Raw genomic sequence first — 25,641 nt, 5'->3', positions numbered from 1 at the left:
GGCGATCGATCATCTTCTAAGGCCATCAGTCTGTTTCAGCACCGGCTGGTCTCCTGCCTGTTGGGCACGGGAAATTCAGTTTGACCTCTTAAGTCTCTGTGTTATACCGTGTCCTTACCCGTAAAAATCACAGCACTTGAGAAGGGAGGTGGTGATTCCAGAGACAGAAAATTGATCTCTAACCATATTTCACATCTCAAGGGGCCTGAGACTCTGGGCCTGTGGGTACCATGTTGGGAGGGGTTCACACAGAGTAACAGCGGTCCTGAACACGGGCGTTGGAGTCCTCAGGCAGGTTGTTGACATTTACGAGCCTCTCGTTGTCGTCTATAAAGCGGGGACACTCCCCTGGCTTCTTGGGGCTGTTAAGTGAGATCAACTACACGTGTAAAGCTCTTAGTGCTCAGCCTGTGTCTAGCACATGCTCTGTATGTGCTGAGCTGGGTTCTATTTAATTCTTATTTTTTAAAAGATTTTATTTATGTATCCCTGGCTGGTGTAGCTCAGTGGACCAAGTGCTGGCCTGTGAACCAAACGGTCCCCGGTTCAGTTCCCAGTCAGGGCACATACCTGGGTTGCAGCCCAGGTCCCCATTAGGGGGCATGCGAGAGGCAACCACACATCGATGTTTCCCCCCCTCTCTCCCTCCTTTCTCCTCTAAAAATAAATAAATAAAAGATTTTAACAACATTTTATTTATTTATTCTTAGAGGGGAAAAGGATGGAGAGAAACATTGATTGGTTGCCTCTCGCATGCCTACGACCGGGGACCTGGGCTGCAACCCAGACATGTGCCCTGAACAGGAATCAAACTGGTGACCTTTCAGTTTGGGAGACGACACCCAACCCACTGAGCCACACCAGTCAGGGCCTGAGCTGGTTTTTAGTGGGCACTTGAGCTGGCACCTTGTGGTGAAAGCAACACGGCCCATCTCTGCTTCCCTACAACCCTACGAACTGGTAGCCCACCATAAGGGGCCACGTTAAGTATCAGAGGAAGGAAAATCAGTCATTTTCATTTATTTAGCACCTGCCAGATGTCAAGGGCCAGGTGAAACAGGGTTTTGTCGAACCTTTCTTGCAAGTGAGGAAACAGAGACTTGGGGTCAGGGCAGGGGTGAGGGAATTTTCCCAACTTCAGACAGCAAACAGGAGGCAGAGCTGGGTTTTGGCCAGGTCTGATGGGCTCCGGAGCTCATGTACAAATCCTGGGAAGAGAACAGAGGACTTTTTTTGCTTTTAAAATCTCCCTTTGAAATTCCATTTCTACAAGTAGGTGTTCATGGTAACAAAGCATAGTCGGTGTTCTGTCTCCCTGTTACTAGGAGGTCCTGTTATCTTTCTTCTTCCCTCCTATTCATTGTTTCCCTGCAGCCCCCGCCCCCGTTAGCTGCCTGAAAAATCTTCCTCTTCCTTTCTTGGCCTCCCCCACACTGACGCCATTCTGACCTTCCAGTGCCCTCTTCCCCGATGTGGTGAACTGTATGCAGACGGACAACCTGGAGCTGAAGAAGCTGGTGTACCTGTACTTGATGAACTATGCCAAGAGTCAGCCCGACATGGCCATCATGGCTGTCAACACCTTTGTGAAGGTGAGCAGGAGCTTGGTGTGAGGGGTGTGTGGGTGCTCATGGCTCCATCTCCCCTCCATCCCCTGGGGTGAGGCACTGCGGCCCTGGGTGGAGATTCTCAGGCTCCTTTTCAGGCTCTCTGACTCCCAGCCGGAGGGCTTCCTCTTCCAGCAGAGGGCTCCCACTCTCCAGAAAATCTGATGGTGCGGACCCTGCTAACTCATTCCATGTGAAGGGGCACGAGGCCTGTCGATCCCTGAGTGCCACTGGAGTGAGCCGTTGCCTGCATCCTTTCCCAGGGCAGGATCCACAAGTGCCGGAGAGCTTCTGTGTTTCCCTTCTAGACTTTGCTCCCTTCTGCATTTTCTGTCCTCCAGAGTAAGGGGCAAGCAGACACTTGAATGTCAGCCTGTGCCCCTTTAGAACCTTGGCTCCCCTACCCCCAGTGATGCCCAGATGTGGGCAGATGATAGGTTCTGTGTCCCAGTGGAAAGATCGAAGGTTGTGGTACTGAATGCTTGTGGGTTTGGGCCACAGCACCGCCCTGTGACTGGGTGAGCTTCCAGCCCTCCTGCGAGCCTCAGCTCCCTCACCTGTGAAACAGGAAGAGTACTGAGTGCCTGCTCTGAGAATCAGAGGAACACAGCACAGGGGCCCAGCACGGTGTCTGGCATATGCTCGGTGCCCACACGTGGCACTCGTGATGCTGTAGGCCACAGTTGGTGGGAGGTCCCATAGCAGCTGTCTGATGTTGCTTAGCCCACCCCTGCCCCTGGCCAATGGCTGGTTCCCCTCAGGACTGTGAGGACCCCAACCCCCTGATCCGGGCCCTGGCTGTGAGGACCATGGGCTGCATCCGCGTTGACAAGATCACAGAGTACCTGTGCGAGCCACTCCGGAAGTGCCTGAAGGATGAGGACCCGTACGTCCGCAAGACAGCGGCTGTATGCGTGGCCAAGCTTCATGACATCAATGCCCAGCTCGTGGAGGACCAGGGCTTCCTGGACACGCTTAAAGACCTCATCTCGGACTCAAACCCCATGGTAAGCTGCTGCCCCTCACTGTGCCGCCTCCGCCACCTCCTGGGTTGCTTGGGAAAACCTTGGCTTGACCCTCCACCGGACAGGCCCCGGTTCCTGGGGGTCAGAGCTTGCTGGGTGGGGCCGTTGTATTTGTGCCTGCAGTGGTTCGGGCACCACCTCTGGGGACAGCTAGACCTGGACTCCCTTCTTCATGTGCCCTCTGTAACAAGCTGTGTGACCTTGGGTGAACTGCCTAACCTTCCACATCCCTCTCCATCAGTAAGATCGATCTAATTCTGCGTGGTTGGCAGGAGCACTGGTGAGGCATAAGCTGTGAGGGTATTGTGTTTTGGTACGGCCAGGCACACAGTGGGTCTGCAACCAAGACTAGTGCCCTCCTTCCAGTCACTGCCATTGTCACTGCCTTCTCTCCAAGGTTGCCTGTGAGCTCTGAACGTGAGGTACTTTTCCCTTTGCCCACATAGAGGCCACCCCAAAAGTAGCATAGCCTGGATGACAGGCACCAGGGTGAGGCTGGGAGCAGGACTCGTCTCCTCCCACAGCAGTGGCAGCAGCCTGAGGGCGGTTCGGCAGGCCCTGTCTGATACGAAGAGTGCAAAACCCTCAGCCCAGCCAGCCCACTCTGTGTCCTGCAGAAACAGAGTATAGCCAGGCACTGAGTGGCCAGTACAGGGATGGCCATTGGAACACCGTTTATCATAGGGAAGAGTCGAAAACCACACAGAACACACGTGAAAACGGCTGCTCTGGTGAAAATGGGTGGAGAGTCCAGAGCCGTGCGCAGCAAGCCCCTCTGTGCTCTACCCCCGGGTGTTCACGGCAGCCCTCAGGGCTCTGACTGCTGACGTAGAGGCCCCGCTGGGAGTAAGCTGTTGTAGCTGGTAGGCGGAGCTGTGCGTGAGGGCTGGTAGTGCTTTCTCTGGCCAGGCACCTGGGGCGAGCTCTATCTTTTGTTTCCCCTCTTCTTTTCTCTTTAATGGCAAGTGCACTTATTTTAGTTCCCGTTCACAGAGGAGTCAGTAGAGTGAGTGGGTCTTTGTGCTGCACACCCTGCCCATCGGGTCCTTTTCCTCAGGATATTCAACCCCTGACCGGCCAGCCCCACCGCCCCCTGCCGCCTGGCCTGTGAGCAGTGCCCCCAGCCTCTGCCCCTCTCACCCTCTCACCCAGGTGGTGGCAAATGCAGTAGCTGCCCTCTCAGAGATTGCCGAGTCTCACCCCAGCAGCAACCTCCTCGACCTGAACCCTCAGTCCATCAACAAGCTACTGACAGCCCTGAACGAGTGCACTGAGTGGGGCCAGATCTTTATCCTGGACTGCCTGGCCAACTACACGCCCAAGGACGACCGGGAGGCCCAGAGGTGAGCAAGCTGCCCCTTGCTTGCCGGCCCAGTGGGGGCTGGTCCCCCATGGGGCTCTAACCATGAGCTCGGCCTCAAGCCTCCCATGGGCTCCTTCCCAGGGCCTTGTCCCACAGACCATCCTCAAACACACCTCAGGGGGTGCCAGGGCCAGGCTGTCAGTGGTGTCCTTCAGGCCGTCAGCTCACAGATCATCATGGGCACAGACAGGAGCCAGGACCTGGGAGCTAACAGGGACCCCGGGCGCCTCGGGCTGCGTGAAGGAGGTGGATGGCATCCGAGCCCCGTTCACTGAGTTCTCCCTGAGTCTGGGGCTCTGCTGGTGCTTCCTGTGCATTTGATAACCTTAAAGCAACTCTGTAAAGGTCATCCTGTCACTGTCCCCATTTTACAGATAAGGAAACTCCCCTTAGAGAGATGGAAGAAATCGTGCAGGTCACCGAGTTCAGGCTCCTCTGACCCTTGGTCCCAACCAACATGATGTTCTGCCACTTTCGCACGCCCTCACAGGGGAAGGGAGGGAGTTGGCATTTATCAAGTGTCTGCTATGTGCCGGGCACTGTGCTGGCGCTTTACATGCATTGTCTCGCTTAAGCCCCAGCAACACTGTGAGGTCGGCATCATCATCTCCATTTTCTAGGTGAGGAAACTGAGGCTTAGTTAATGTTTTTCACACACTCGGGGGCAGTTTACAAGCCGCAAAATGAGCGTCTAGATTTTCCACTACAAAAAAAAGTGCTATTTTGATAACTAAAAGCAGGGTGTTCCCCCTTGTCTGTCTTTCCTCTTTACCCCCTTGCAACGGACCTCAGCATCTGCGAGCGGGTCACCCCCAGGCTCTCCCATGCCAACTCCGCTGTGGTGCTGTCCGCTGTGAAGGTGCTGATGAAGTTTATGGAGATGTTGTCCAAGGACCTGGACTACTACGGCACGCTGCTCAAGAAGCTGGCCCCGCCCCTGGTCACGCTGCTGTCGGCCGAGCCTGAGCTGCAGTACGTGGCCCTGCGCAACATCAACCTCATCGTGCAGAAAAGGTACCAGGACCGCCGCACATGTGTAGTGTGTGCTCCCGGGGGTTCTGCTGCTGGGGACCGGGCTCTGAAGGGGCACTGACGCGTCCCCGTGCAGGACGTCTCAGTAGCTTACACAAGTTCTCAGCCAAGGACAGCCTTGTCCTCCAGGGGACATTTGACAACATCTGGAGACGAGACATCTTTGGTTGTCACAGCTGGGGGTCCTACTGGCATCCAGTGGGTAGAAGCCAGGGATGCTGCTTGACATCCTGCAACACCTGGAGCAGAGAACTGTTTCGTCCGTAATGGCGGGAGTGCCAAAGTTGAGAAACCCGGGCTTAGCTTAACCGGGCAGCAGGCCAGGCGAAGGCTAGCATGGACCTTCTTAACCACAGACAACGGATGGCTCTACAGCCCGCAGAGCCCTCTGGGAAAGGGGTGTAAGATTTTATGTGCGTACATGCATTTTTCCTGGGGACAGGGTCGTTGCTCTAGTTAGAGTCCCTGAGGTTGGAGACTGACTACCAACCTCCAACCTCATGTAATTTCAGTTCCTTAACAGTTAAGGAGTAGTTACATTTATACAGTCCTAAAATTATTTCGGCCCTTTGAAGGCAACCTCAAGGTTGATGTGGTCCCCGGTGAAACTGAGTTTGACACCCCTGCTCTAGGTGGTGAGGCGCTGTGGACTTTGCATCAGCCTCGGGGCCAGGGGAGGGGTGTGTCCAAGTCGCTCAGAATGCCATGCAGCCTCTTTTGTCCTCCCTGTGGGAACCATTGTGGCAGGAGGCCGCTGTTCCTCAGGGAAGGCCCCTGATGCCCTCAGTGGGTGGGGCGGAAAAGCAATTAGGAGTGCCAGTTCGAGGGGCCTGAAGCAGAAGGGGCTTTCCGGAATGGTCCAGCGAGGGAGCCTGGCAGCTCTGCAGAGTAGAGCTTGGGCCTGGAGTTCTACCAGCCTTTCCGGTCACACAGCTTCCTCAGCTGTGTGTGGCAGCTGCCTGTCGGTGAGAGCGGGGCTACGTGGAGAACAGGGGCCTCGTCGACATTCTCTCTTGGAAGACAGCATGAGCTCCTTGTCACTGTAGCATCAGGCTGGTTCTTAGGACACTCTTGGGGCCAGAGAGATCAGTGGAATTGGGACATTTGTGCAGGAATTGGGGAATTAAATATGCAACAGCCTCTGAGTGCCTGGACAAAGGGTGAGACAGGGAGTCAGGGCTGCAGGGTGGGATTAGTCAAGTGTAGTGAACAATGGATCCTGATCAGCACGAAGGGCTCATTGGCTATATTTAACGTGGCAAATCTCTTAAGAAGTTGACTGCGTTGCCAGGGCACCACCTGGCTCGATCCTGACAAGCGGTCGATCAGCTGACTGCAGGAACCACTTCTTCTGCTGCCCCCCCCCCCCCCCCCCCCCGGCTCGGGATCCTGCCTCCTCACAGGCATGATGGAGGCTCTTTGCTTCTCCAGGACCTCCCTGCAGCTTGCATAGCAGCGTGGAGTGCCCAGGGTCCCTCCTTTCTTCTATGCTGTGTCTTCTCCCTCCTCCACTGTCTGTTCTTACTCCTTTGCCTTTCTCCTTTCTGTTCTCGAAAGGGCCTAGGAGTGGGAGTAGGGGGTGGTGACTCTCATCTTGCTCCCCCCCCTTATTAGCACCAAGTGTAATGTGGTGCAAGCCTCTCCACCTCTCAGCTTTCCTCATCTAAGAAAAATGTGGGTGGTGCCACAGCAGCAGTGACACTCACTGGTGATAGCAATGACACTGCCTTCTCTGAGGCAGGCATTGATCAGGCCAGCTGCTTCACAGCAGCCTTGGTACGTGGGGGTCTGTGTCAGGGTCCCAGGATCACCCCACATTCAGAGATTGTGACTCGTGGGAGTCATGAGTCACTTGGGACTCATGGGAGTCAGCATGTAGTTGTGCTTACGGCTAAGATTTATTATCAATGTAGTGAGGATACATAACTGGGTCCTAAGGGAGACAGAGATGGAGTGTGGAGGAATCCCCCCTTCCACAGGGTCGGGGTCACATCAAGCACGCTCCTCCCTGAGCTACAGAGTGCAGCCACATGAGTGTAATGTTTCTGCCTGGGGTGCCTATTTGAGACTGCTGTAGGTAGCCTTTGCCTGGCACCCCCTAAAATTCCAGACTCCCCGAAGGAAAGCAGGTGTTCAGCATAGACCGTGTTGTTTATACAAACAGTCTGGGCACAGTTAATCACCTTTATCAGAAACGGTAAGAACACTCCCAAGGGCCGAGTTCCGGGACTCCAGGTTGTTTTAAAACGAGAGGCTCAGGTCTGCAGTGGTAACACTTCCCGGCACAGTGTCATGCCCATTTCGTGGTGAGGAAGCAGGGGCCTGAGTCACGAGCTGGGATTGGAACCAGGCCTGATCCCCGAGCCCATCGCCTGCTGCCTGCTGCCTCTCAAATGCAAACTGCCTCTTGCTTGTATCCCCTCTTCTCCCCTCCCCACCCCGCCCCCACGGCCGGGGATGTGGTTCAACATACGATGGCCAGTCAGGACTTTGCTCAAGCTGGTCAGTGGGCCCTCTGCCCGGGAGCGTGCAGCCATGGTGGTGACTGCCTTCATGGATATCAGGCTCCCCCTCGCACCCCAGAGATGTCCCAGCAAATGTGCAAGAGGTGTTCTCACAGGGCTTATCACTTGCTTTTTGCTCTTTGGGCACCCCTGCCCCGCCACCAGGCCTGAGATCCTGAAGCACGAGATGAAAGTCTTCTTCGTGAAATACAACGACCCCATCTATGTGAAGCTGGAGAAGCTGGACATCATGATCCGCCTGGCCTCCCAGGCCAATATTGCGCAGGTCAGCAGAGGGTGGCGGCGGGGGGTGTGGGCTCTGGTGGTGGACAGCAACACCGCAGATGAGCTGTGGTCCCCGGACAGGCTGCCTGGTCCCACTGTTAACAACAGTTCATCTGTGAAGAGTGCTTGGCACAGGACACGGGGCTCTGTGAGCAAGCACGCACCAGGTGTTAAGTGATAAAGAATCTGTTCTTCCTGTTATCACTCACCCGTCCGTTGAAAGTGGCAGTCAGGTGGACGTGTCAGCTAACCTGAATGAGGGCTGCCCAGCCCTACCAGTTAGTCCTTCCCTGCTTTCCTCCTGGGGCCCCTGGCAGTTTCCTCCCTGCTTTGGGCCTTTCACCTTGAGCAAGAGGCAGAACCTCATCCTTCTAGGGGTCTGTGCATCCCCACCGCCCAGAGGTATTCCAGGTCGTTGCCCCTCTGGATCCCCTCCAATCCCACCTTCTCTTTTGGGGCCACAGGTCTTGGCGGAACTTAAAGAGTATGCCACAGAGGTGGATGTGGACTTTGTGCGGAAGGCTGTGCGGGCTATCGGCCGCTGCGCCATCAAAGTGGAGGTAAGGCTGGGACTCTGTCCTCGGCTGGGGGAGGGGCAGGAAGAGGGGAAGGCAGCTGAAACCAGAAAACCAGTCTGATTCTAGCAGAATCTGCCAGTTTCTCGTGGTCCAGGAAGGCCTGAGGGTCCCTGCTGGAGTCCCCAAGGCACCCGCTGTGCAGATTGGGTTGGGCTCGTTCTCCCCCTGTGACCTCCTTCAGGCCTTTGAGTTGCTGCAGATGAAGTGAAGCCATGGTAATCATGGGCTCTCCTGCAGCATCAGCTAAGAGAGTGGGGCGTCCCCAGCTGGTGGTGGCCTGGCAGACTTCGCTTTCAGTTCATGCAGCTTTGGGTCAGGGGCTGTGCCTGTCAAAGGTTTTGGCAAGTGTCACGATTCAGCTGTCCATGTGTCCCTTTTTCCAAGCTCCCAAGGGCTCTACAGAATATGACCTGACATTCCATCTGTTCCATTCTCTGCCGATGGAGATGCTTCTTAACCACTGAGCCGACTTTCCCTAAATGGGCCCACTGGAGGCTAGGGGACCCTGGGACAGCTGGTCACCCCAACCCATCGTGGCGTTCTCCCACTGGCGTCTGTGATGGCATCCTGAGAAATCCTTCCCACGAGGGGCAGTGGGGTGGGTCCAGCCAGGCTTTCCTAAGCATTTTGGTCACAGGAGACCTTTGGGAGACAAGCAGAAGTGAGGCGAGGTCGGGCTGGAGCGTGGTCACTCTGCCCTCACTCAGGGCTTGGCCTGGAGGAGCTCCAAGGACTCTGCCCATTCTCAGGAGCTCTGCTGGCCTTCTCCTCAATCTGATTCTGTCTCCCTGTGTCCCTGCTGTCCGGGGGCCATCATTTTGTACTCATTCTTTTACCCGTTGTCTGGGGTCAGTGTTCTGTCTCCCACTGTGACAGGGAAGGTAGGCAAGGTGTGACTGAGCCCTTGGCCAAGGCACAGTTCCTGGAAGTTCTTTTGGAAGTGGGCACAGGGGCCTTGCCCACACTCTCCCCTTCCCACACAGCAATCTGCAGAGCGCTGCGTGAGCACGCTGCTCGACCTCATCCAGACCAAGGTGAACTACGTGGTCCAGGAAGCCATCGTGGTCATTAAGGACATCTTCCGCAAGTACCCCAACAAGTACGTGCCTGTCCCTCCCGGTGAGGCTGCAGTGACTCTTCTGGTACGGGGCTGGCGGGAGGGAAGAGCAAAGAGAAGCCTTTCCCCTCTTCCTTACTTCTCTGCCACAAACAGCACTCTCAGAAGAAACCCTTGGTTTTTTCTTATTTCTCCTGAGCTGTCCCTCTTCTGCTCCTCAAACCAAAGTAAGAACTCAAATGTAACAGATAAAACTCAAATCCCTTTACTTACTGCCCTCCTGGGGTCTTGAGAGGCACCTGCTTGTCTGTTTTGGCCCCCGCTGGGCCTCCCTGAGTTGCCCGGGCTCCTGCCGTGCTCACTGGCTGGCTCTGTGCTGGTCTCCAGGTATGAGAGCGTGATCGCCACGCTGTGCGAGAACCTGGACTCCTTGGATGAGCCCGAGGCCCGGGCTGCCATGATCTGGATTGTGGGCGAGTACGCCGAGCGGATTGACAACGCGGACGAGCTGCTGGAGAGCTTCCTTGAGGGCTTCCACGACGAGAGCACCCAGGTGAGCCGGCAGGCCCCGGGCGCCACTGCGGCCCGTCCTACTTGACACCCTCCCCCAGCCGCAGGCTCAGGGCCACGTCCCTACTGAGACTGCACTGATGGTGTGACAGACAGATGAGTGCTGCATGGGTGATGGGTGTGGGCCCTTCCCTTCCCACAGTGTGGTCCCTCGGGGGGTGTGAGGGTGGCCTGTGATGGTGAGCACTGACGGCAGACAGAGCTTTCTGGTTTTGTTTTCGTATTTCTCTCCTCATGGATAATGCATTGACTTGGTTCACAATGCAACAGAGACAAGAATTTATATAGTGAAAGTTCTTTTTCCCACCACTTTCCTGGCCCAGTTCTTCCAGAGATCACTGGTATTATTATTGGTTTCCTGGGGATACCTCCAGAGAGAGTTTAGGAGCACACCGGCAGGTGTACACGTGCCTCTGTACATGTGAACGTACACATATACAGTCAGTCACTGTTATCCGTGGCTCTCATGCTCTGTGAAGTCACCACAAGCTCCGAACTAACCAGCACTAAACCATCACTCCCGGAGGAAATACAGAGTTGGGTTTCTTTGTGCCTCTGGTCCCAGCACTTCTGTCTGCTGGCCGGTGCATAACCTGTTTTACTTGCATTTCTGTTTAAAGGCACCTTATTTAATACACATCGTTGATTCGTTCACATCGAAATCATGGCCAACAGCACTATAAGTTGTGCCTCAACAAAGCTCATCTAACACACGTATTTTCTCCAGAAGGCACATCACAGCCTTCTTGCACGCAGGAACACCAGACAGCCCATCAGCACTACACATGGGAGTCATTTTAAACAGAATATCCACAAAAGGCACCAAAATGTGAAAGACACGGCACTGCATAGGTTGTGAAAAGGACACTCGTTTGCAGTGTGAGAACTCAGAGAGGCAGGGCATTGCCTCGCTGGACCACAGCCAGGGACGTGTGTGTCAGACAGCTCGGGTTTTGTATGTGCACGTGTACCTGCCTTGCACGTGTCTGTGAATGACCACGATCGTGCCGAGAGCATTGATTTGGGGGCTACAAGTATATTTTAGCAAGTAGGCAAGTTTGCAAACATGGATTCTTTGAGGATAAACTGAATATATATATTTCTCATTTATTTTTAAACACTAATGGTAGCATATTATAGATATTCAAATTGTTCAGCACCTGGCCTTTTTCCCTTAAAAATATGTATGTAGGCCCTGCCATTAATTTACGAGAGCCTTGGACAGCTGCATAGGGGCCCTTCATGCAGCGCTCCTGCGTTTACTTAACCAGCACTGTCAGCAGAATATGTGCCAGTCTCTGCTCTTTGGGTTGTGAGCAACCTGTGCAACATCTGCAAGTCCAGCTGGGGTGTGATAAATTCTTGGAGCAGAATGCCTGGTGAAAGGGCCTGTGCGTTGGAGATTTCCCTTAGTGTAGGGACTGTTCTGATTTACACTCCCAGCTCAGAGGTGGGTAGCCCTCGCCTTACCTCCTCCCCAGCCTACTGCACCCTCGAACGATCTTTGCCCATCTGATGACAAATGGTTCGTGCAGTGATGGAGCTTTGTTTGCATTTCTGTTCTGAATACGGTTGAGCATCTTTTAATTTGTATTCCCTGGTCATGCATGGGGGCCTTTAAAACATCTGTTTGTAAGCATAGAAGATCTTTGCTCTCCCAGCTGGGGCAGTGTGACCCAGTGGGTCAGGGCACGCGACTTGGGATTGGAGATCTCAGTGTCCAAACCCCTCTTCTGCCCCTTCGTGGCCCCTTCAGTTCTTCGCCTCTCTGAGCCTGTTTCCTGTTTATGAAATGGGGATCATAAGACTGTCCCTCATCCCGTCGCTGTGGAAGTTGAATGGGATGCTTTGTGTAAAGTCCTTACCGCATGCTCAGCCCATGATAAGTGTTCATTAACGGTAGTATTGGTGTTGGTCCAGGCAGAAGAGGGGACCAACTGACTTCTGTAGCGGGTAATTCGAGGAATGTGCCCTCCGGCACCCGTGGGTGAGGGTGCTCAGATGGTGGCGTCATGGCTGTCTCTGCCCTTCAGGGATGGCTTCTCCCTAGGGCAAGCCCCCATGGTGGAGCCTACAAGGAATCACCACTTTCAGGCTACAGCTTAGAGACTCCTGTAATCACTTTCTCCTCCATAGTTCCAGCAACAGTCCAGGCCCATTCACCTTGTCCTCAGCCAGTCGCTGTGACTCTGGCCAGGCCTGTGAGACACGCGTCCCTGGATTGCAAGAAACGAGGAGGAGGACAACTTTTTTAAAGGAAAGCCAGTGTTTCTATTACCAGAAGACAGAATAGATGCTGGGTAGGCAAAAACAACAGATGCCCATGACAAAATAATAGCAATAATTACCACTGACACCCACTGCCACCTGCCAAGTCCAGCTGCCAGCCTGCCCCAAGGCCGCCTTCACTTTCACCCCACGAGACCCTCTCTTGTGTCTGGGAAGCAAAGCCTGGCCTGGGGTGCTTTCCGCCCCTACAAGCAAGTTCTGCCTGGGATCACTGCAGGAGATGTCCTGTGAGAGGTGTTTCTACCCGTATGTAAGAGTAAATCTTTTGCAGCGTCTTCCCCCTTAGCAAAGCCCCTGCAGAGCCAGGATTAGAGAAGTCAGACAGGGAAAACTGGCCAGGGTACTTGGGCGGCCTAGAGTGACTTCACCTTACCAAGCCCATTTCCTTGTCTCTGTCACAGGACTCCTGCAAAGCTCACTGGGTAATGTGTGCACGGCCCACTCCAGTGCTCAGCAAATAGTAGCCATGTGGTGGTGGTGTTTTATGTAACTGGCCTGCACTGTCTGCCTTCTGGGTTCACAACACAGTTCAGAGCTTTTATACGAATACTTGTTTATCCCTGGCTGGTGTGGCTGAGTGGTTGAGTGCCGGCCTGCGAACCAAAGGGTCACCGGTTCAATTCCCAGTCAGGGCACATGCCTGGGTTGCAGGCCAGGTCCCCAGTAGGGGGCTCATGAGAGGCAACCACACATGGATGTTTCTCTCTCTCCCTCCCTTCCCCTCTTTCTAAAAATAAATAAATCTTTAAAAAAAAAAACAACAAAAAACTTGTTAAGTGCTTTGCAGTTTGGAAACTTATTTTTTTAAATATTTTATTTATTTATTTTTTAGAGAGGGGAAAGGAGGGAGAAAGAGAAACATCAATGCGTGGTTGCCTCTTGTGCACCCCCTACTGGGGACCTGGCCTACAATCCAGGCATGTACCCTAGACTGGGAATCGAACCAGCAACCCTTTGGTTCACAGGCCGGCACTCAACCACTCAGCCACACCAGCCAGGGTGGAAACTTATTTTAGATTATCTCTTTGAGCCTCCTTGCCCCAAGCTCTTTGGTCTCTCCAGCCATGGATGAGGGGCTCAGGAAGTGTTGGCCATGCTAGTATGTCAGTCCAGCCTGCATCTGGCCCCTATCTGGATGGCAGGGGCAGCGGCATCATTGCTGGAGGGCTGCTGGTGGGGGGTGGGGGAGGAGGAGTTGGGCTTGTGGCCAGATCTCCCAGGCAGCGTAGCACACCAGGCAGTGAGGAATGATTCCAGGCAGGCAGCTGACCTGGCTTGGGGAGAACTTGGTAAAGAGTCCCTGTGTGGTGGCCACGCTGATACTGATGATGATGGTGGCAGCTGTTGTGTTTTAAACAGAAGACACAATAGGTTCTTCCCATTTGTTGTCTTACTGCCTCTTCCATTAACCCTGTGAGGTATTACACCCATTTTATAGATAAGGAAACACACTAAGAGAAGCTAAATGACTTGTGCATTGTCACCCAGCTGGGAAGTGATAGACCCAGAGTTCAAATTGAGGTGTGATCGAACTCTAGCTCAAAGTCAGCTGCCATAAATTGCTGTGTCCAAAGCTCACAAGAACCCCCTGAAGTAGGCCACAGGTCTCCCTCATTGACTGAGGGTAAGTGGCTTTCGCTGCACCAACTAGCAGGGAAGCATTTCCAGGACTGTGAGACGGTGCTGATGAGTGGGTGCCGGAGGCTGCAGCACCACAGGGTAGGGGGCTGGGCCAAGCGTGAGATTGGGGGAGTGAGGAGGTGCTGGCCAGGCTGAGGGTGGAAGGGTCAGGGGAAGGCAGCCGCCAGGTAAGAGGCAGAGGCTGAGAGAGGGCTGGGGAGGGATGGTTCCCACTCTCGGGTAGAAGCACACCTCCTCAGTGAGAGAGAAGCCCTATGCCCAGTCCTCCGGGCCTCACTGGCACCATGTCTGCTTACTGACAGACAGTCCCTTTAAGAGCATACTGTCTACACATGTTGCCTTTTGAAGCTGTCAGTTCCTTGAGGTACTGTGAGGCCTGGAACCCTGATAGGTTTCTGGGACCCTAGGGCAGGGCAGCATCCCCTGGCCTAGGTGGCCAAATAGTGCAGTGGCCAGCTCCTTCCTAAGTAGCCTAGGCTACTCAGCACTACCAACACCCCTGCTGGCCTTAGCCTGTGTTCCCTGGCCATCCCAAACCTAGGAAAGCTGTTCTCACCTTCCAGGGCATCTGAACACCCTTTTTCCTCTTCAAGGCCCTCAGCGGTTGTCCTGCTGTTCACACATGAAGCCCATGCCTCTTTGTCATTTCTCTGTCTTCCTGCAGGTCCAGCTACAGCTGCTGACAGCCATAGTGAAACTCTTTCTGAAGAAGCCAACGGAGACCCAGGAGCTGGTGCAGCAGGTCCTCAGCTTGGCCACTCAGGTGGGTGCCCAGCCTCCCTGCTGTGCCCAGCACAACTCTCACTCCATAGGGAGCACTTTGGTCTGAGCAGCCAGACCTGGGTGGTCCTGCCCCTAAGACTGACACCACTGTGGGTTTGGCCCCAGAGTAATCTGGGATCCCTGCTCACAGAGCTCAGTCACAAACAAATCAAGATGGAATGGGGTCAGGTGGTGAGCTGGGACAGACTAAATGAGCGAGGAGAGGAAAACCATGAGAACCAGAGGTCAGAATGTCCGTAGAGATTGGAGTAGGCATGGCCCGTAAGAGTGGGCTAGAACGGAAGATCGGCGGCAGGGGGAGATGGGTGCTGGCTCATGTGTGTGTAAACGTCCCCTTCCCCTACCCAGTTCCTCTGCCCTGATTTTCATGAGCTTCCCATCACTCCCCAAGGACTCAGACAACCCAGACCTGCGGGACCGTGGCTACATCTACTGGCGCCTGCTCTCCACGGACCCGGTGGCGGCCAAGGAGGTGGTGTTGGCCGAGAAGCCACTCATCTCAGAAGAGACAGACCTCATCGAGCCGACACTGCTGGACGAGCTCATCTGCTACATCGGCACGCTGGCCTCCGTCTACCACAAGCCACCCAGCGCCTTTGTGGAGGGAGGCCGGGGCGTTGTGCATAAGAGCCTGCCACCCCGCACAGCCTCGTGAGTGAAGCAGGCCAGCTGCCGGGTGGAGCCTGCCCGCCGGGTCTCTCGGTTCAGTAGCACGGGTGCCCAGGCTCTGCGTGATGTCCCCTGGCAGGGCCTGAGTCTGAGGGAGATTGTAGTTCAGGCAGCCTTTACGGAATGCTCACTACTACCAGGCGTTGACTGGGTCATCTCATTTGATCCTGACAACAGATCTGAGAGGCGTCCCCATCTGACAGATGAGGACAAGCAGACACAGAGCCGAGTGCCTGGGGCAGCATCCCACAGCCCCCAGAACTGGGCTTGGGGCCGACTCTGTCTGATTCTGGAGCGCTGTTCTCACCTTCCTCCTCTGCCACTCTCAGGGGGTGCCCTGGCCTGGTTGCCCAGCCCTCTGGGCGCTGGCGTCCAGTCTTCTCTGAATAGTGGACTGAGTAGTGGAAATACAGACGGCCTCTCCCTTCTTTCATCCCCGAGAAGCTGAAGAGCAGAAAAACGGATTAGCAGGGGGACGGGAAGGAAGGGGAGGCATGTGGACAGTCCCTGTGAGACAGTGAGGAGACCCAGTGCCTGCCTGTCCTGGGAGGGTCCTGGAGACTGAGGACTCAGACCTCCCTGGGACAGTCTGCCCCCACCCTTCTGACCCTCTCTCTCCCTCCTGTGTCCCCAAAGGAACGAGAGCACAGAGAGCCCTGAGACGGCCCCTGCTGGCCCGCCCTCTGGTGAGCAGCCAGATGTCATTCCTGCCCAGGGTGACCTGCTGGGCGACCTCCTCAATCTGGACCTTGGCCCCCCAGTGAGTGGCCCACCCCTGGCTACCTCCTCAGTGCAAATGGGAGCTGTGGACCTTCTTGGCGGTGGCCTGGACAGCCTGGTATGTCCTGGGAGCTCCTCTGGATGACATTGGTAATGATCTTCAGAGCAGCAGTCATTGAATGCCCTCTCTGTGCCAGACACCAACCAGGTACCTTTGCCTGTGAAGGTCATCCTGTAGCTCTCTGCTTGTAGGTGAGAAAAGTGAGGCTTACAGAGGTCAGGAGACTTTCCCTCCAAGGGAGCACAGCTGTTAAATGGCAGGCACAGGACTTAGCCCTTTGTCGGGCTGCTGAGCCGCAAGAGACCTGAGGCAGTGTGAGGCCAGTCCAGCCCCTTCCCCCGAGTCTGAGCCTGCAGGTGCCTTGGCCCTGTGAGGCTGGAGGAGCCAGACCTGTGTCCATCAATCTCCCGACCCTGCAGCAGCTGGGGACAGCAGTCGGGCAGGACTGAGAGAGGCCCGTTACAGGGCAGGGACAGTGCTCCCCTGTAGAAATGGGGTGGTGAGACTGGCCTGGGTCTCTCCCAGGAACTTCATCAGGCAGCTGGTAGAACCAGGTAGAGGGAGCAGCAGAGCCCCTGTCCCGTAGCCATGCCCAGCTCAGGTCCCCAAGCCTGTGACACAGGAAGAGGTGGGAAGGGCTGTAGCCTAGGATATGGGTGGGGGGGTAACCAAAGGGGTGGTGCTCATTATAGAAATAGCCTGGGCCCCTTCTAGGCCCAGCACAGCCTTGCACCAGACTCATCTGGGATGGGGCAGCAGTAACTAATCTTTTCTCTCTTTCCCTCTGCCCCCTCCTCCCATCTCTCTCTGTGTCTTCCTTCCTGGCTTTTCTCTCTGCATGTGGCTGCCTCTTCTCTTCACCCTGCCTGCTTCTGCTTGGAGATGGGGGATGAGCCTGAAGGGGTACGGTTCAACCCTCGCGTCACCAGGCCTTCGTCCCTGCTCCTCCTGAGAGCACTGGTCTAACATCCCAAGGGTCAGATGATGTCAAAACGGTCCCTCCCTGCTGAGCCCTGGCCTTCTTTCCAGTGTCCTGGCAGCCTCTGCTCTGACCACCTGGCATCCAGCTGCCACCAGGCCCCCCAATCCAGGAGCCCCTCATCCCGTCCTCACTACCCTAGGACAAAGTTGCCTTTTCATCCTGAGGATTGCTGGCCCTCTCTGTCCCCATGGCCACTCTCTGATATCCTGGAGGGCACACTCCTGTCTCCTTAGCACAGCCCCCTCACAGAAGTGTGCCTCTGGTACCCCTTTTATCCACGGACTGAGTGTTAGTTTGCACGTGTTTCCAGCTTTCCCAGAGGTCACCCCCAAGGCTCGAGATTTGCAGAGCATAGGATGGCTCCGCCTCTCTTCACCCACCCTGCTCTGTCTTGTTTCTGCAACTTAAGAGTTGGTTGACAGCAGCCTTGTGGGACCCCCATCCTGTCCCGCCCCCTTGTTTTCCAAAGAGCCAGGTGGCTACACTCATCCCAGGCCCCCGATGACCCTGTCTGCCTCTGATGCCTTCCATTGTCTTTCCAGATCGGGGGCCCCAACTTCGTGACACCCCCAGCAGCAGCAGTACCAGCCAACCTAGGTGCACCCATGGGCAGTGGCCTGAGCGACCTCTTTGACCTGACCAGTGGCGTGGGCACCCTGTCAGGATCATATGTGGCCCCCAAAGCAGTAAGTACCATCCCCCTTCTTGTGGCAAGAGCAGAGAAGGTGGAAACTGGTGTGTGGGCTCCTCACGTGGCCCACTCCACGGACTCTGCCCAGACCAGCAGGGGTGGGCTCCGGGGACAGCGGCTTCCCAGCACAATGCCAAGGCCCCTGGGGGCTGTGGGGGCACAGGGAACAGACGCTGGGTCAGGGAAAGGCGTCCCAGTGGGGAGCTGGAGCTTAGGCCTGTGGATCCAGGCAGAATTAGCCTGGCCGAGTTGGGCAGAGCCTATGGGAAAGCCTGGAGGTGAGGAAGAGCCTAGAACCTTCCAGGGAACTGGCAAAAGTCCCATCTAGTTGGAGGAGTGCTTCTCAGTGCGGTCCGACCCAAGGCCTCTCATCAATAACAGACATTTTATAACCCCCCTTCCTCTCCTACCCTTAAACGAGATCTGCGGGCTGGGCACCTGCCTACACATACAATTTTTATAGTAAGATGCTACCACTGCATGGAGGAAAAGGAAGAAAATAAAGTAGTGTAATGCAATGTCAGAAAGGCTCGGGCACGCCCACTGCAGAAGACCTGACAAAGTTGTTGGGTGCTGGCAGCAGTGCAGGGTCCCTGTGGGGGCCACGCGGGTGCCGAGAGCGGTGCAGCTGCAGCGGTGGCTGACTCCAGTCCAGTTCCAGCGAAACAAAGAACAGGCTTCCCTTGATTTGTACCGTAGTTCAGTTCTGGCAGTTTCAGGGTGTGTCGAACCCATGCAAAACAATTGTTCATTGTGGGAACTGCTGACCCCTGGCAGCATGTCCTGCATCCCTGACCTGAGCCCACGGAAAATAGTGCCTGCCCACCATCGTGCTACCTAAAGATCCCCCACAAGTGCCTCCTGTGCTACCAAGGAGCAGTACCCTCCAGAGACTCCTGGCTAGACAGAGATCTGGGGAGGTTAGGGAGGGAGAAAGCTGGTGAGGTTGGCATCACCAGACTCTGAGGGGTTGCTCTTGATCCTGGTGCAACTGGAGGCATTGGAAGGTTGGCACTTGAGAGAGATGGCTCTGGCTACAGTGCGGAGGCCAGGTTGGCAGGGGGAAAACACAAACAAGGAGCCTGGTGAGGACACTGGCGGGAGGTGATGCGTGCCAGGGCAGCCTGGACAAGGAAGGCACCTTCGGGGGTAGAGGCAGGAGGCCGGACTGGAGAGCTCCCTGAGAGGCAGGACGGGCAGGGTGTGGGGGCTGCTGAGGAGGGTGATTCTGGCTCGGGCAGCAGGGTGAAGGGAGGTGTTACTTTCTGCGATGAGAAGGGCAGGGGGAGGAGTGTTGAGCTTGGGGTGCACCCACATGCAGGCCTGGCACGAAGGAAGGCACGGTGTGGGCTGCACCCTGGCCATCAAGGGAGCTGCCAGTGGAGACAGCCCTGACCTGACCCCCTCATAACGCTCAAGTCAGACACCGTGTCTAACACTTTGTTCCCAGCCAGGGCCCCGCTTTCTCTTCCAAGTTCCCCTCCCCAGAGCTGGGCTTCAAGGGCGCAGTGACACCTTTATCGTGACTAGGGAGCTGCGAGGCAGTGCCTGCCCTGGCCTCACCAGGTGTGCCAGCTGTACCTGCAGCAGTGGTGGCTGGAGCCCCCAGGCAGGATCTGGGCCTGAGGGGCCCACGGCAGACAGCCTGTCCAGTGCTGGCAGCTGCACACGTCCGTGCCAGGGACTGCGCAAGTGTGGCACGGCCCCATCCCACCGGCTCATTCCCAGCAGCCTTATGGCGCTGTTATTCCCATTTGCGGTTGAGAAATCTGAGTGCTTTTGCCTGAGGTCACATAGCTGGTAAGTGACTGAGACAAACTGAATGCAGGGAGTGGGAGGTAGCACCAAAATCTGTGCTCCTGACTCCAATGTGATCAAATCCCAAAGTGCTGGAGAACGTCCTGAGCGCTTGCCTTAATGTCGTGGGTTGTCAGAATTGGTAGGAGTGGAGAGAGCGTACATGTACATGGTACAATGTAAAAAGTGTCGGCTGCACTGATGCACGAGGCCGACCCGTACGTGTCAGAAGCCCAGTATTAAGGCGGAAGGCACGCCACGTGACAGAAGAGCAGGACAGTCTCCTGCGGCCCTGCAGGTGCCGGCCTCACCCGCTGTTGCAGAGCTGCCAGGCATATAAAGCCTGGAGCTGGCCCTCAGGGAGCTGACCCTGAGGGAGCTACGTGTTCATTTTAACAGATACTAGCACTGCTTTGTCTTAGTGGAGGGCCAGGTGGGTGTACCAACAACGAGTTCTGAAATGAGAGGTGAGGGATCACAAGGTCAGAAGGAATCAAGGCAGGCTGCTTGGAAGAGGATACCTTACAACATGAGTGGGACTTTCTCCACTGTCTTAGGCACAGGAGGTTCTTGGATGTGGGTGCTCTTTCTTTAGAAGGAGTGGGTCTGTTGTCTACATTTTTCTGACAGCGCCGTGACTACCTAGAATGGGCCACCAGGTGGCTGCCATCTTACCTGGTGAACTCTGACGGGAGCTCTGACACAGGTGACGCCTGGAGAGAGGGATGAAGCTGGGGACCTGGCAGCAGTGTGGAGGTGGTGGCACTGACAGGACTCGGGCTGCGCGATGGTGGCATAGGGGTCAGGGTAGGCGGAGGGCTGCTGCGCAGGCAGTTCCGAGGTTCCAGGTGCTGTCAGCTTGAGAGACGGTGGGACGTTTGCTGTCGAAGGAACATGTTGGGGAAGCTGCCGAGGGGGCCAGAGCCTTTCGCCCTTGCTGTGAGCCATCTGAGTGAGAACGAGGACCCGAGAGGCACTTGGACGTCCACAGGACGACTCCGGCAGATCCTTCGTGGGCGGGGCTTGAATTCAAGCTCTTTGCTCGGCAAACGCGCCCGAACACCCTAGGGAAGGAGCCTGGGGCGGCTCCCCTGCGGCGGTGGCTCTGAAGCTGAGACTCAGATGACAAGGGCAGCCAAACAGCAGACTGCCAGGCCAGGGTCCTCTCAGGTACTGTCCTTGGTCTGGCCAGCTCCAACCGTTAAAGGCCAGCCCTGCCTTCTGCGGGAGAGGACAGGCGGTGACGGCCAGGGAGGCCTGAGGCCCTGGCCGAGGCCCAGCACAGCCTTGAGCTCGCCGCTCTCCTTGGCTCATCAGGAGGCTGGCTTGAGTCCTCACCTTCCTCAGCCCTGCGTCCTGAGTGTTCTTTGACCTCTGAAGACTTGGTCAGCCTTGGGCACACCGAGCACCTCCCCGCCCAGAGCAGCTCTTGTGGTGGCAGCCATGGGTGGGCCGCACAGGATCGTTCTCCTGAGATACATGTGGTCTTTCCCCGGTGCTAGAGGCAGGGGTGTCCAATCTGGGAGGCTCCTTCAGGGGACAGAGGAGACTGAGGAGGGACCCTCAGGTGGGCGGTTGAGTGCTGGGGAAGTGGCAGACTCCAGCTCCGTCCCCATCATCTTCCCTGCAGGTCTGGCTCCCAGCCATGAAAGCCAAGGGCTTGGAGATCTCGGGCACCTTCACCCGCCAGGTGGGCTCCATCTCCATGGACCTGCAGCTGACCAACAAGGCCCTGCAGGTCATGACCGACTTCGCCATCCAGTTCAACCGCAACAGGTGAGCTCCCCGGGCCGGCCTTCTGGGAGCCCACGCGGGGCAGAGCCCAGGGCTGCCAGGGGCCTGGCACCTTTTCTCTGGTGAAGGTGGGTAATCCTCACACCCACACCTCAGGCCAAACTTTCTAGTTTCTCCCCTTAATGTGGACTCCAAGGTACTGAACAGAGGGGCAGGGTTTCTCCCCTCTTTACTGCCTTCCTCCCCGGCCCAGAATCCCCAGCTCCAGCCGAGGTTGGCCTTTGGCCAATGCTCCACGTGACAGGAGCTTGGAGCCTCCTTTCCAGGCCTGAGTGGCCCCCAGCTTGAGAAGGCTGACGGGGAGGAGGCCTGCCCACCAGCCTCCCCCGTGTGGGAGCGCTGGCCGCTCCAGGCCCCTCACCCCGACCTCGTCCCCATGCACTGGGGATCGCTGGGGAGGCTCTCCTGTCTGGCTCAGTCACGGTGTCCGTGGGCCAGGCCAGCTAGGCCCAGCTCTCTGGGGAGCCCAGGCAGCCTCTCCTGATGATCCTTCTTCCTGAGCGGCTCTAGTGATGAGCAAACTGAGCCTCTAAGAAGTTGACTGAAGGGGCTGCTTCCTCAGGGAGGGCCTGCGGGCCAGCAGGCCCTGACCCTCTGCCAGACGGAAGGGGCAGCCGCTCTGCCGCTGAGCCTCACACGGCCCTGAAGGCCACGGAAACTCTCCAGGCTCCACGGGGTGGTCCCAGCGGTCGCTCGTAACAAACATGCTGTGCACTGAAAACTTCCTAGGTTCTAGGCCCCGTGCCAAGGGCTTCCAGAGTATTGTCTCACTTGAGCCACCTGCCAGCCCAGTGAGGCCGAGGGCATTACTCCCCTTCTCGTGCATAATGACGCCTGGGCTCAGAGAGGTCACACAGCAGCAGTGGTGGAGCTCCCGGGAAAGCCCACAGCGCTGGGCCACTGCAGGGGCCTGAGCGTCCCTGTGTCGTCTCCCGCTGTGTCTCACGCAGGCCTGATTGCCACTGTGGGCAGAACACAGGTTGGGGTCAGACAGCTTAAGCTCTGGATCGTAGCAGTGCCATTCACCCCGAGGGGTCTGGGCATGGGCCTGTGAGCCACCCCGAGTCTCTGTCTGGAAGCTGGGGGGCTACCCACCTGTCTCTTTTTCTGCGGATGGGAGTTGGTATCATAGCAAAAGCTCAGATCATGGCCCCAGTCAGTGCTGTGGTGGCATGCCGTCCCAGAGCCTGTGGCAGGGGGACCCCTCACACTTAGGGGGCTCCTCCTGATTTGCCCCCGTGCTGCTTTCCCGAGAAGCAGGGCTTTCCCGAGTGTCTCTGGCCATCATGTGCCTGGCCAGCTCTGACCCAGACAGTAAAACCTGTGTGTCACGTGGAACAGTCAGCTCTCTCCTAGGAGGTGGGAATTGGCAACAGCGACTCGGGCAGTCTCGGAGTTTCTGGGTTCGAAGAAGCTTACAGGCCCCTGGTGTTAGATGGCGCTCTCTGAAGGACAGGCTAAGGCCGTGCTCACCTGGGTCTGCCCAGTGCCTAGCCCAGTGAGGCAGAGGCTGCAGCCAGCCTGAGACTCTGTCCTCCTGTCCACGTGGCCACGGAGGGGCGGAGGGTGGGGGTAGGAGTCTGTCTTCCTGGCTTGGGCAGGGGTGAGGCAGGCTCACTGGAGAGGCTTCTTGCCAAGCGCTGCCCCGGCTCTGGGGTCTGAGGAGCCTGCTCCCCTTGCCATCCCCACGGGGACTTCTCTCTCCCCAGCTTTGGCCTGGCCCCCGCAGCCCCCCTCCAGGTCCACGCACCGCTCAGCCCCAACCAGACCGTGGAGATCTCCCTGCCTCTCAACACGGTGGGCTCGGTCATGAAGATGGAGCCTCTGAACAACCTCCAGGTGTGTTCTGGGCAGGACCAATCACCTCGGTCTTTACACGCACGCCCACCCCAGAGGAGGAGCCCAGTGGGAAGGTCTGGGGCCTGCCCTGTGCTGGCAAAGTGCCGTGTCTGTGCAGTTGTGCCCTTGGCCACAGATGTGCCCGGGAGGCCTGATCCAGGGGGACGAAGGGGCTTGGCTCCCAGGGAAGGCGTGGGAGGGAGTCTGCTGAGGTAGGGGCACAGGGAGCGGACCCTGCCTGGGGCCTCGGAGGCGGAGCCAAGCACCAGGGACTGACTCAGGCCCCTGTTTCTAGGTGGCTGTGAAGAACAACATTGATGTCTTCTACTTCAGCACCTTGTACCCGCTGCACATCCTCTTTGTGGAGGACGGGAAGATGGGTGAGTTGGGAAGTCAGCCCTGGGGTCCCTGGGATGGACGGGTTGGCCTTGTCCCATAGCAGAAGCAGAGTCCACGAGTCAGCTGGCTTCTCCGCAGAGGCCTGAGTGAGGGCGCACCTCCAGGGACCCCGGTCTCGTTAGGCCAGCTGTGGCCACCAGGGGGGCGGGCCGTGCACTCTTGCTTCTCCAGCCCTGCCCTCGGCCTTGCCTTCACTCGGCCTCTACGCAGCTGTCCCCTGAGCCCTCTCAGGCAGGGAGCCCAGGCCGAGCCTCCCACCCGATGCCCAGCTCCTGTGCCCTGGCTGGAACCCCTGAGGAGACTCTCCCAGGGCCCAGAGGGCGCACTTCCAGCCCGGGGCTACTCGGAGCACTTAGGTCCCTTGCCTCTCAGTCACACCCCGTAACGCAGGCTGACTCTGGAGCAGGCTGCTCGGGGCAGCGCTGGAGGAGAGCAGATGTGGGTGCTGGGGGGAGAGAATCAGGCCCCGTGGCAGGAAGCCGGTGTCTTTCAGGGGTGGCATGGGTGGCCACCTCCCCGGAGCTGCTGCGGTGGGGCTCATGCCCATCCTCGACGTCCCGGCAGACCCACTTCCTGCTCGGTGTTACCGAGCAGCCTCGAGTTCATCAGGGTCCCATCTTTCCTGCCCACCCCCGTCCCTAGAGCGGCAGATGTTCCTGGCCACGTGGAAGGACATTCCCAACGAGAACGAAGCCCAGTTCCAGATCAGAGACTGCCCCCTCAATGCGGGTAGGACTCCTGGGCACCTCCCCCACCCCGTCCACTCTGCCCTTCCCCCTGCCCAGTCCCTGCCCCATGGCTAACCGAGGGTCCTTGCCACCCCAGAGGCCGCGAGCAGCAGGCTGCAGAGCAGCAACATCTTCACAGTTGCCAAGAGGAACGTGGAGGGTCAGGACATGCTCTACCAGTCCCTGAAGCTGACCAATGGCATCTGGGTGCTGGCGGAGCTGCGCATCCAGCCGGGCAACCCCAACTTCATGGTGAGGCCCCGCCCCCCTGCTCTGCCAGGCCTGAGGCCTCTACCTCCCTATCCCAGGCAGCCTCTCCTGCCCGCCCCCTCCCAGGCCTAGGGACAGCTCTGGTGGAGGACACTCTAGCCCAACTAGGCTGGAGTCCCTTTGGGCCTGGTGCCAACTAGCATCAGAATTCTGTCCCTGTAAAGGACCTTAGAAAGCTCTCAACTCAGTCCCATCATATTACCCAGATAAAACGCCAAACTGGGTCTCAAACAGTAAACTGAACTAGGAGATGCTGTAAACAAGGGCCCCGTGAGGCGGCACAGTTGGCCTAACTGGGAGGAGGCCCTGGCCCTGCCTCCCCTGCCTGCCTGAGCACCCCCTGGCAGGACGGTGATTCCGAGCAGCCGGTCCTTGCCAGCCTTTGAGGCAGAGCCTGGTCGGGACATGGCTTCTGTGTAGTGCGTTGGTGTCCCCGAGGCCAGGGTGCTGTTCCAGGCCCCAGAGAGCACCAGGCTTTGCTCCTTCCCCAGCGCCCATGTCTCTGGCAGGCATGGCCCTCCAGTCACCGCTCCCCGGGCCCTGCTGGCGGTGTTGGCTCTGGGGGTGGGTGGGGGCTCGGTGGGGGCTGCGGTGATGGTAATTTCGGTCTCCCTGTGTTTGGTTGCTGCATGTCCACCTTCCCTGCTGGTGCCCGTGGTGCAGGACTTGGAGGTTAGCAGATTGCTCTTCTCTTCCTCTTTCCCCTGCGTCCTCCCCAGCCACACCTTGCACACCCTGTCCCCCGGCTTGGCTCTGGTGCACCCCTGGCTCTCCTGGCCTCTCCTCACCCTGCAACCCCCAAATCCAGGCAGACACACATGCAGGCTGCAGGCAGGAGGGCACACTGCCCTCCGCTGACACCCTGGGGCTTCCCAACACACATGGTGTGCACAGAGCCCTTCAGAGGAGACTGGGGCCCCTGGGGCCACTGCTGCTGATTTCTGGAGCTCCATCTGC

The 25,641-nt window shown here is 57.1% G+C and overlaps 1 protein-coding gene and 1 non-coding gene across 6 annotated transcripts in view; both read left to right on the top strand.

Moving 5' to 3' along the window:
* AP1B1 (adaptor related protein complex 1 subunit beta 1) overlaps positions 1-25,641 on the top strand; it is a 46,706-nt gene that overhangs the window by 19,263 nt on the left and 1,802 nt on the right. For 2 of the 5 annotated variants that reach the window (XM_028527365.2, XM_036014475.1), the window contains exons 4-22: positions 1,457-1,592; positions 2,369-2,614; positions 3,785-3,975; positions 4,788-5,009; positions 7,697-7,817; positions 8,281-8,376; positions 9,378-9,493; positions 9,839-10,004; positions 14,616-14,714; positions 15,126-15,385; positions 16,040-16,241; positions 17,067-17,087; positions 17,709-17,852; positions 21,285-21,430; positions 23,158-23,287; positions 23,583-23,667; positions 24,329-24,415; positions 24,512-24,666; positions 25,348-25,356. In XM_028527365.2, coding sequence (XP_028383166.1) covers positions 1,457-1,592; positions 2,369-2,614; positions 3,785-3,975; positions 4,788-5,009; positions 7,697-7,817; positions 8,281-8,376; positions 9,378-9,493; positions 9,839-10,004; positions 14,616-14,714; positions 15,126-15,385; positions 16,040-16,241; positions 17,067-17,087; positions 17,709-17,852; positions 21,285-21,430; positions 23,158-23,287; positions 23,583-23,667; positions 24,329-24,415; positions 24,512-24,666; positions 25,348-25,356 — 2,632 coding nt within the window. The remainder of the gene's footprint in view (positions 1-1,456; positions 1,593-2,368; positions 2,615-3,784; positions 3,976-4,787; positions 5,010-7,696; positions 7,818-8,280; positions 8,377-9,377; positions 9,494-9,838; positions 10,005-14,615; positions 14,715-15,125; positions 15,386-16,039; positions 16,242-17,066; positions 17,088-17,708; positions 17,853-21,284; positions 21,431-23,157; positions 23,288-23,582; positions 23,668-24,328; positions 24,416-24,511; positions 24,667-25,347; positions 25,357-25,641) is intronic. The other 3 variants (XM_028527367.2, XM_036014476.1, XM_036014477.1) reach the window with 3 other exon arrangements.
* LOC114510497 lies at positions 21,912-22,008 on the top strand. Its single transcript, XR_003685672.1, has one exon. It is a non-coding gene; the product is annotated as a small nucleolar RNA SNORD125 (small nucleolar RNA).

Source organism: Phyllostomus discolor, chromosome 13 (genome assembly GCF_004126475.2).
Source record: "Phyllostomus discolor isolate MPI-MPIP mPhyDis1 chromosome 13, mPhyDis1.pri.v3, whole genome shotgun sequence".
NCBI lineage: Eukaryota > Metazoa > Chordata > Mammalia > Chiroptera > Phyllostomidae > Phyllostomus > Phyllostomus discolor.
The sequence above is the reverse complement of the archived record's forward strand: the minus strand, read 5'-3'. Positions and strand labels throughout refer to the sequence as shown.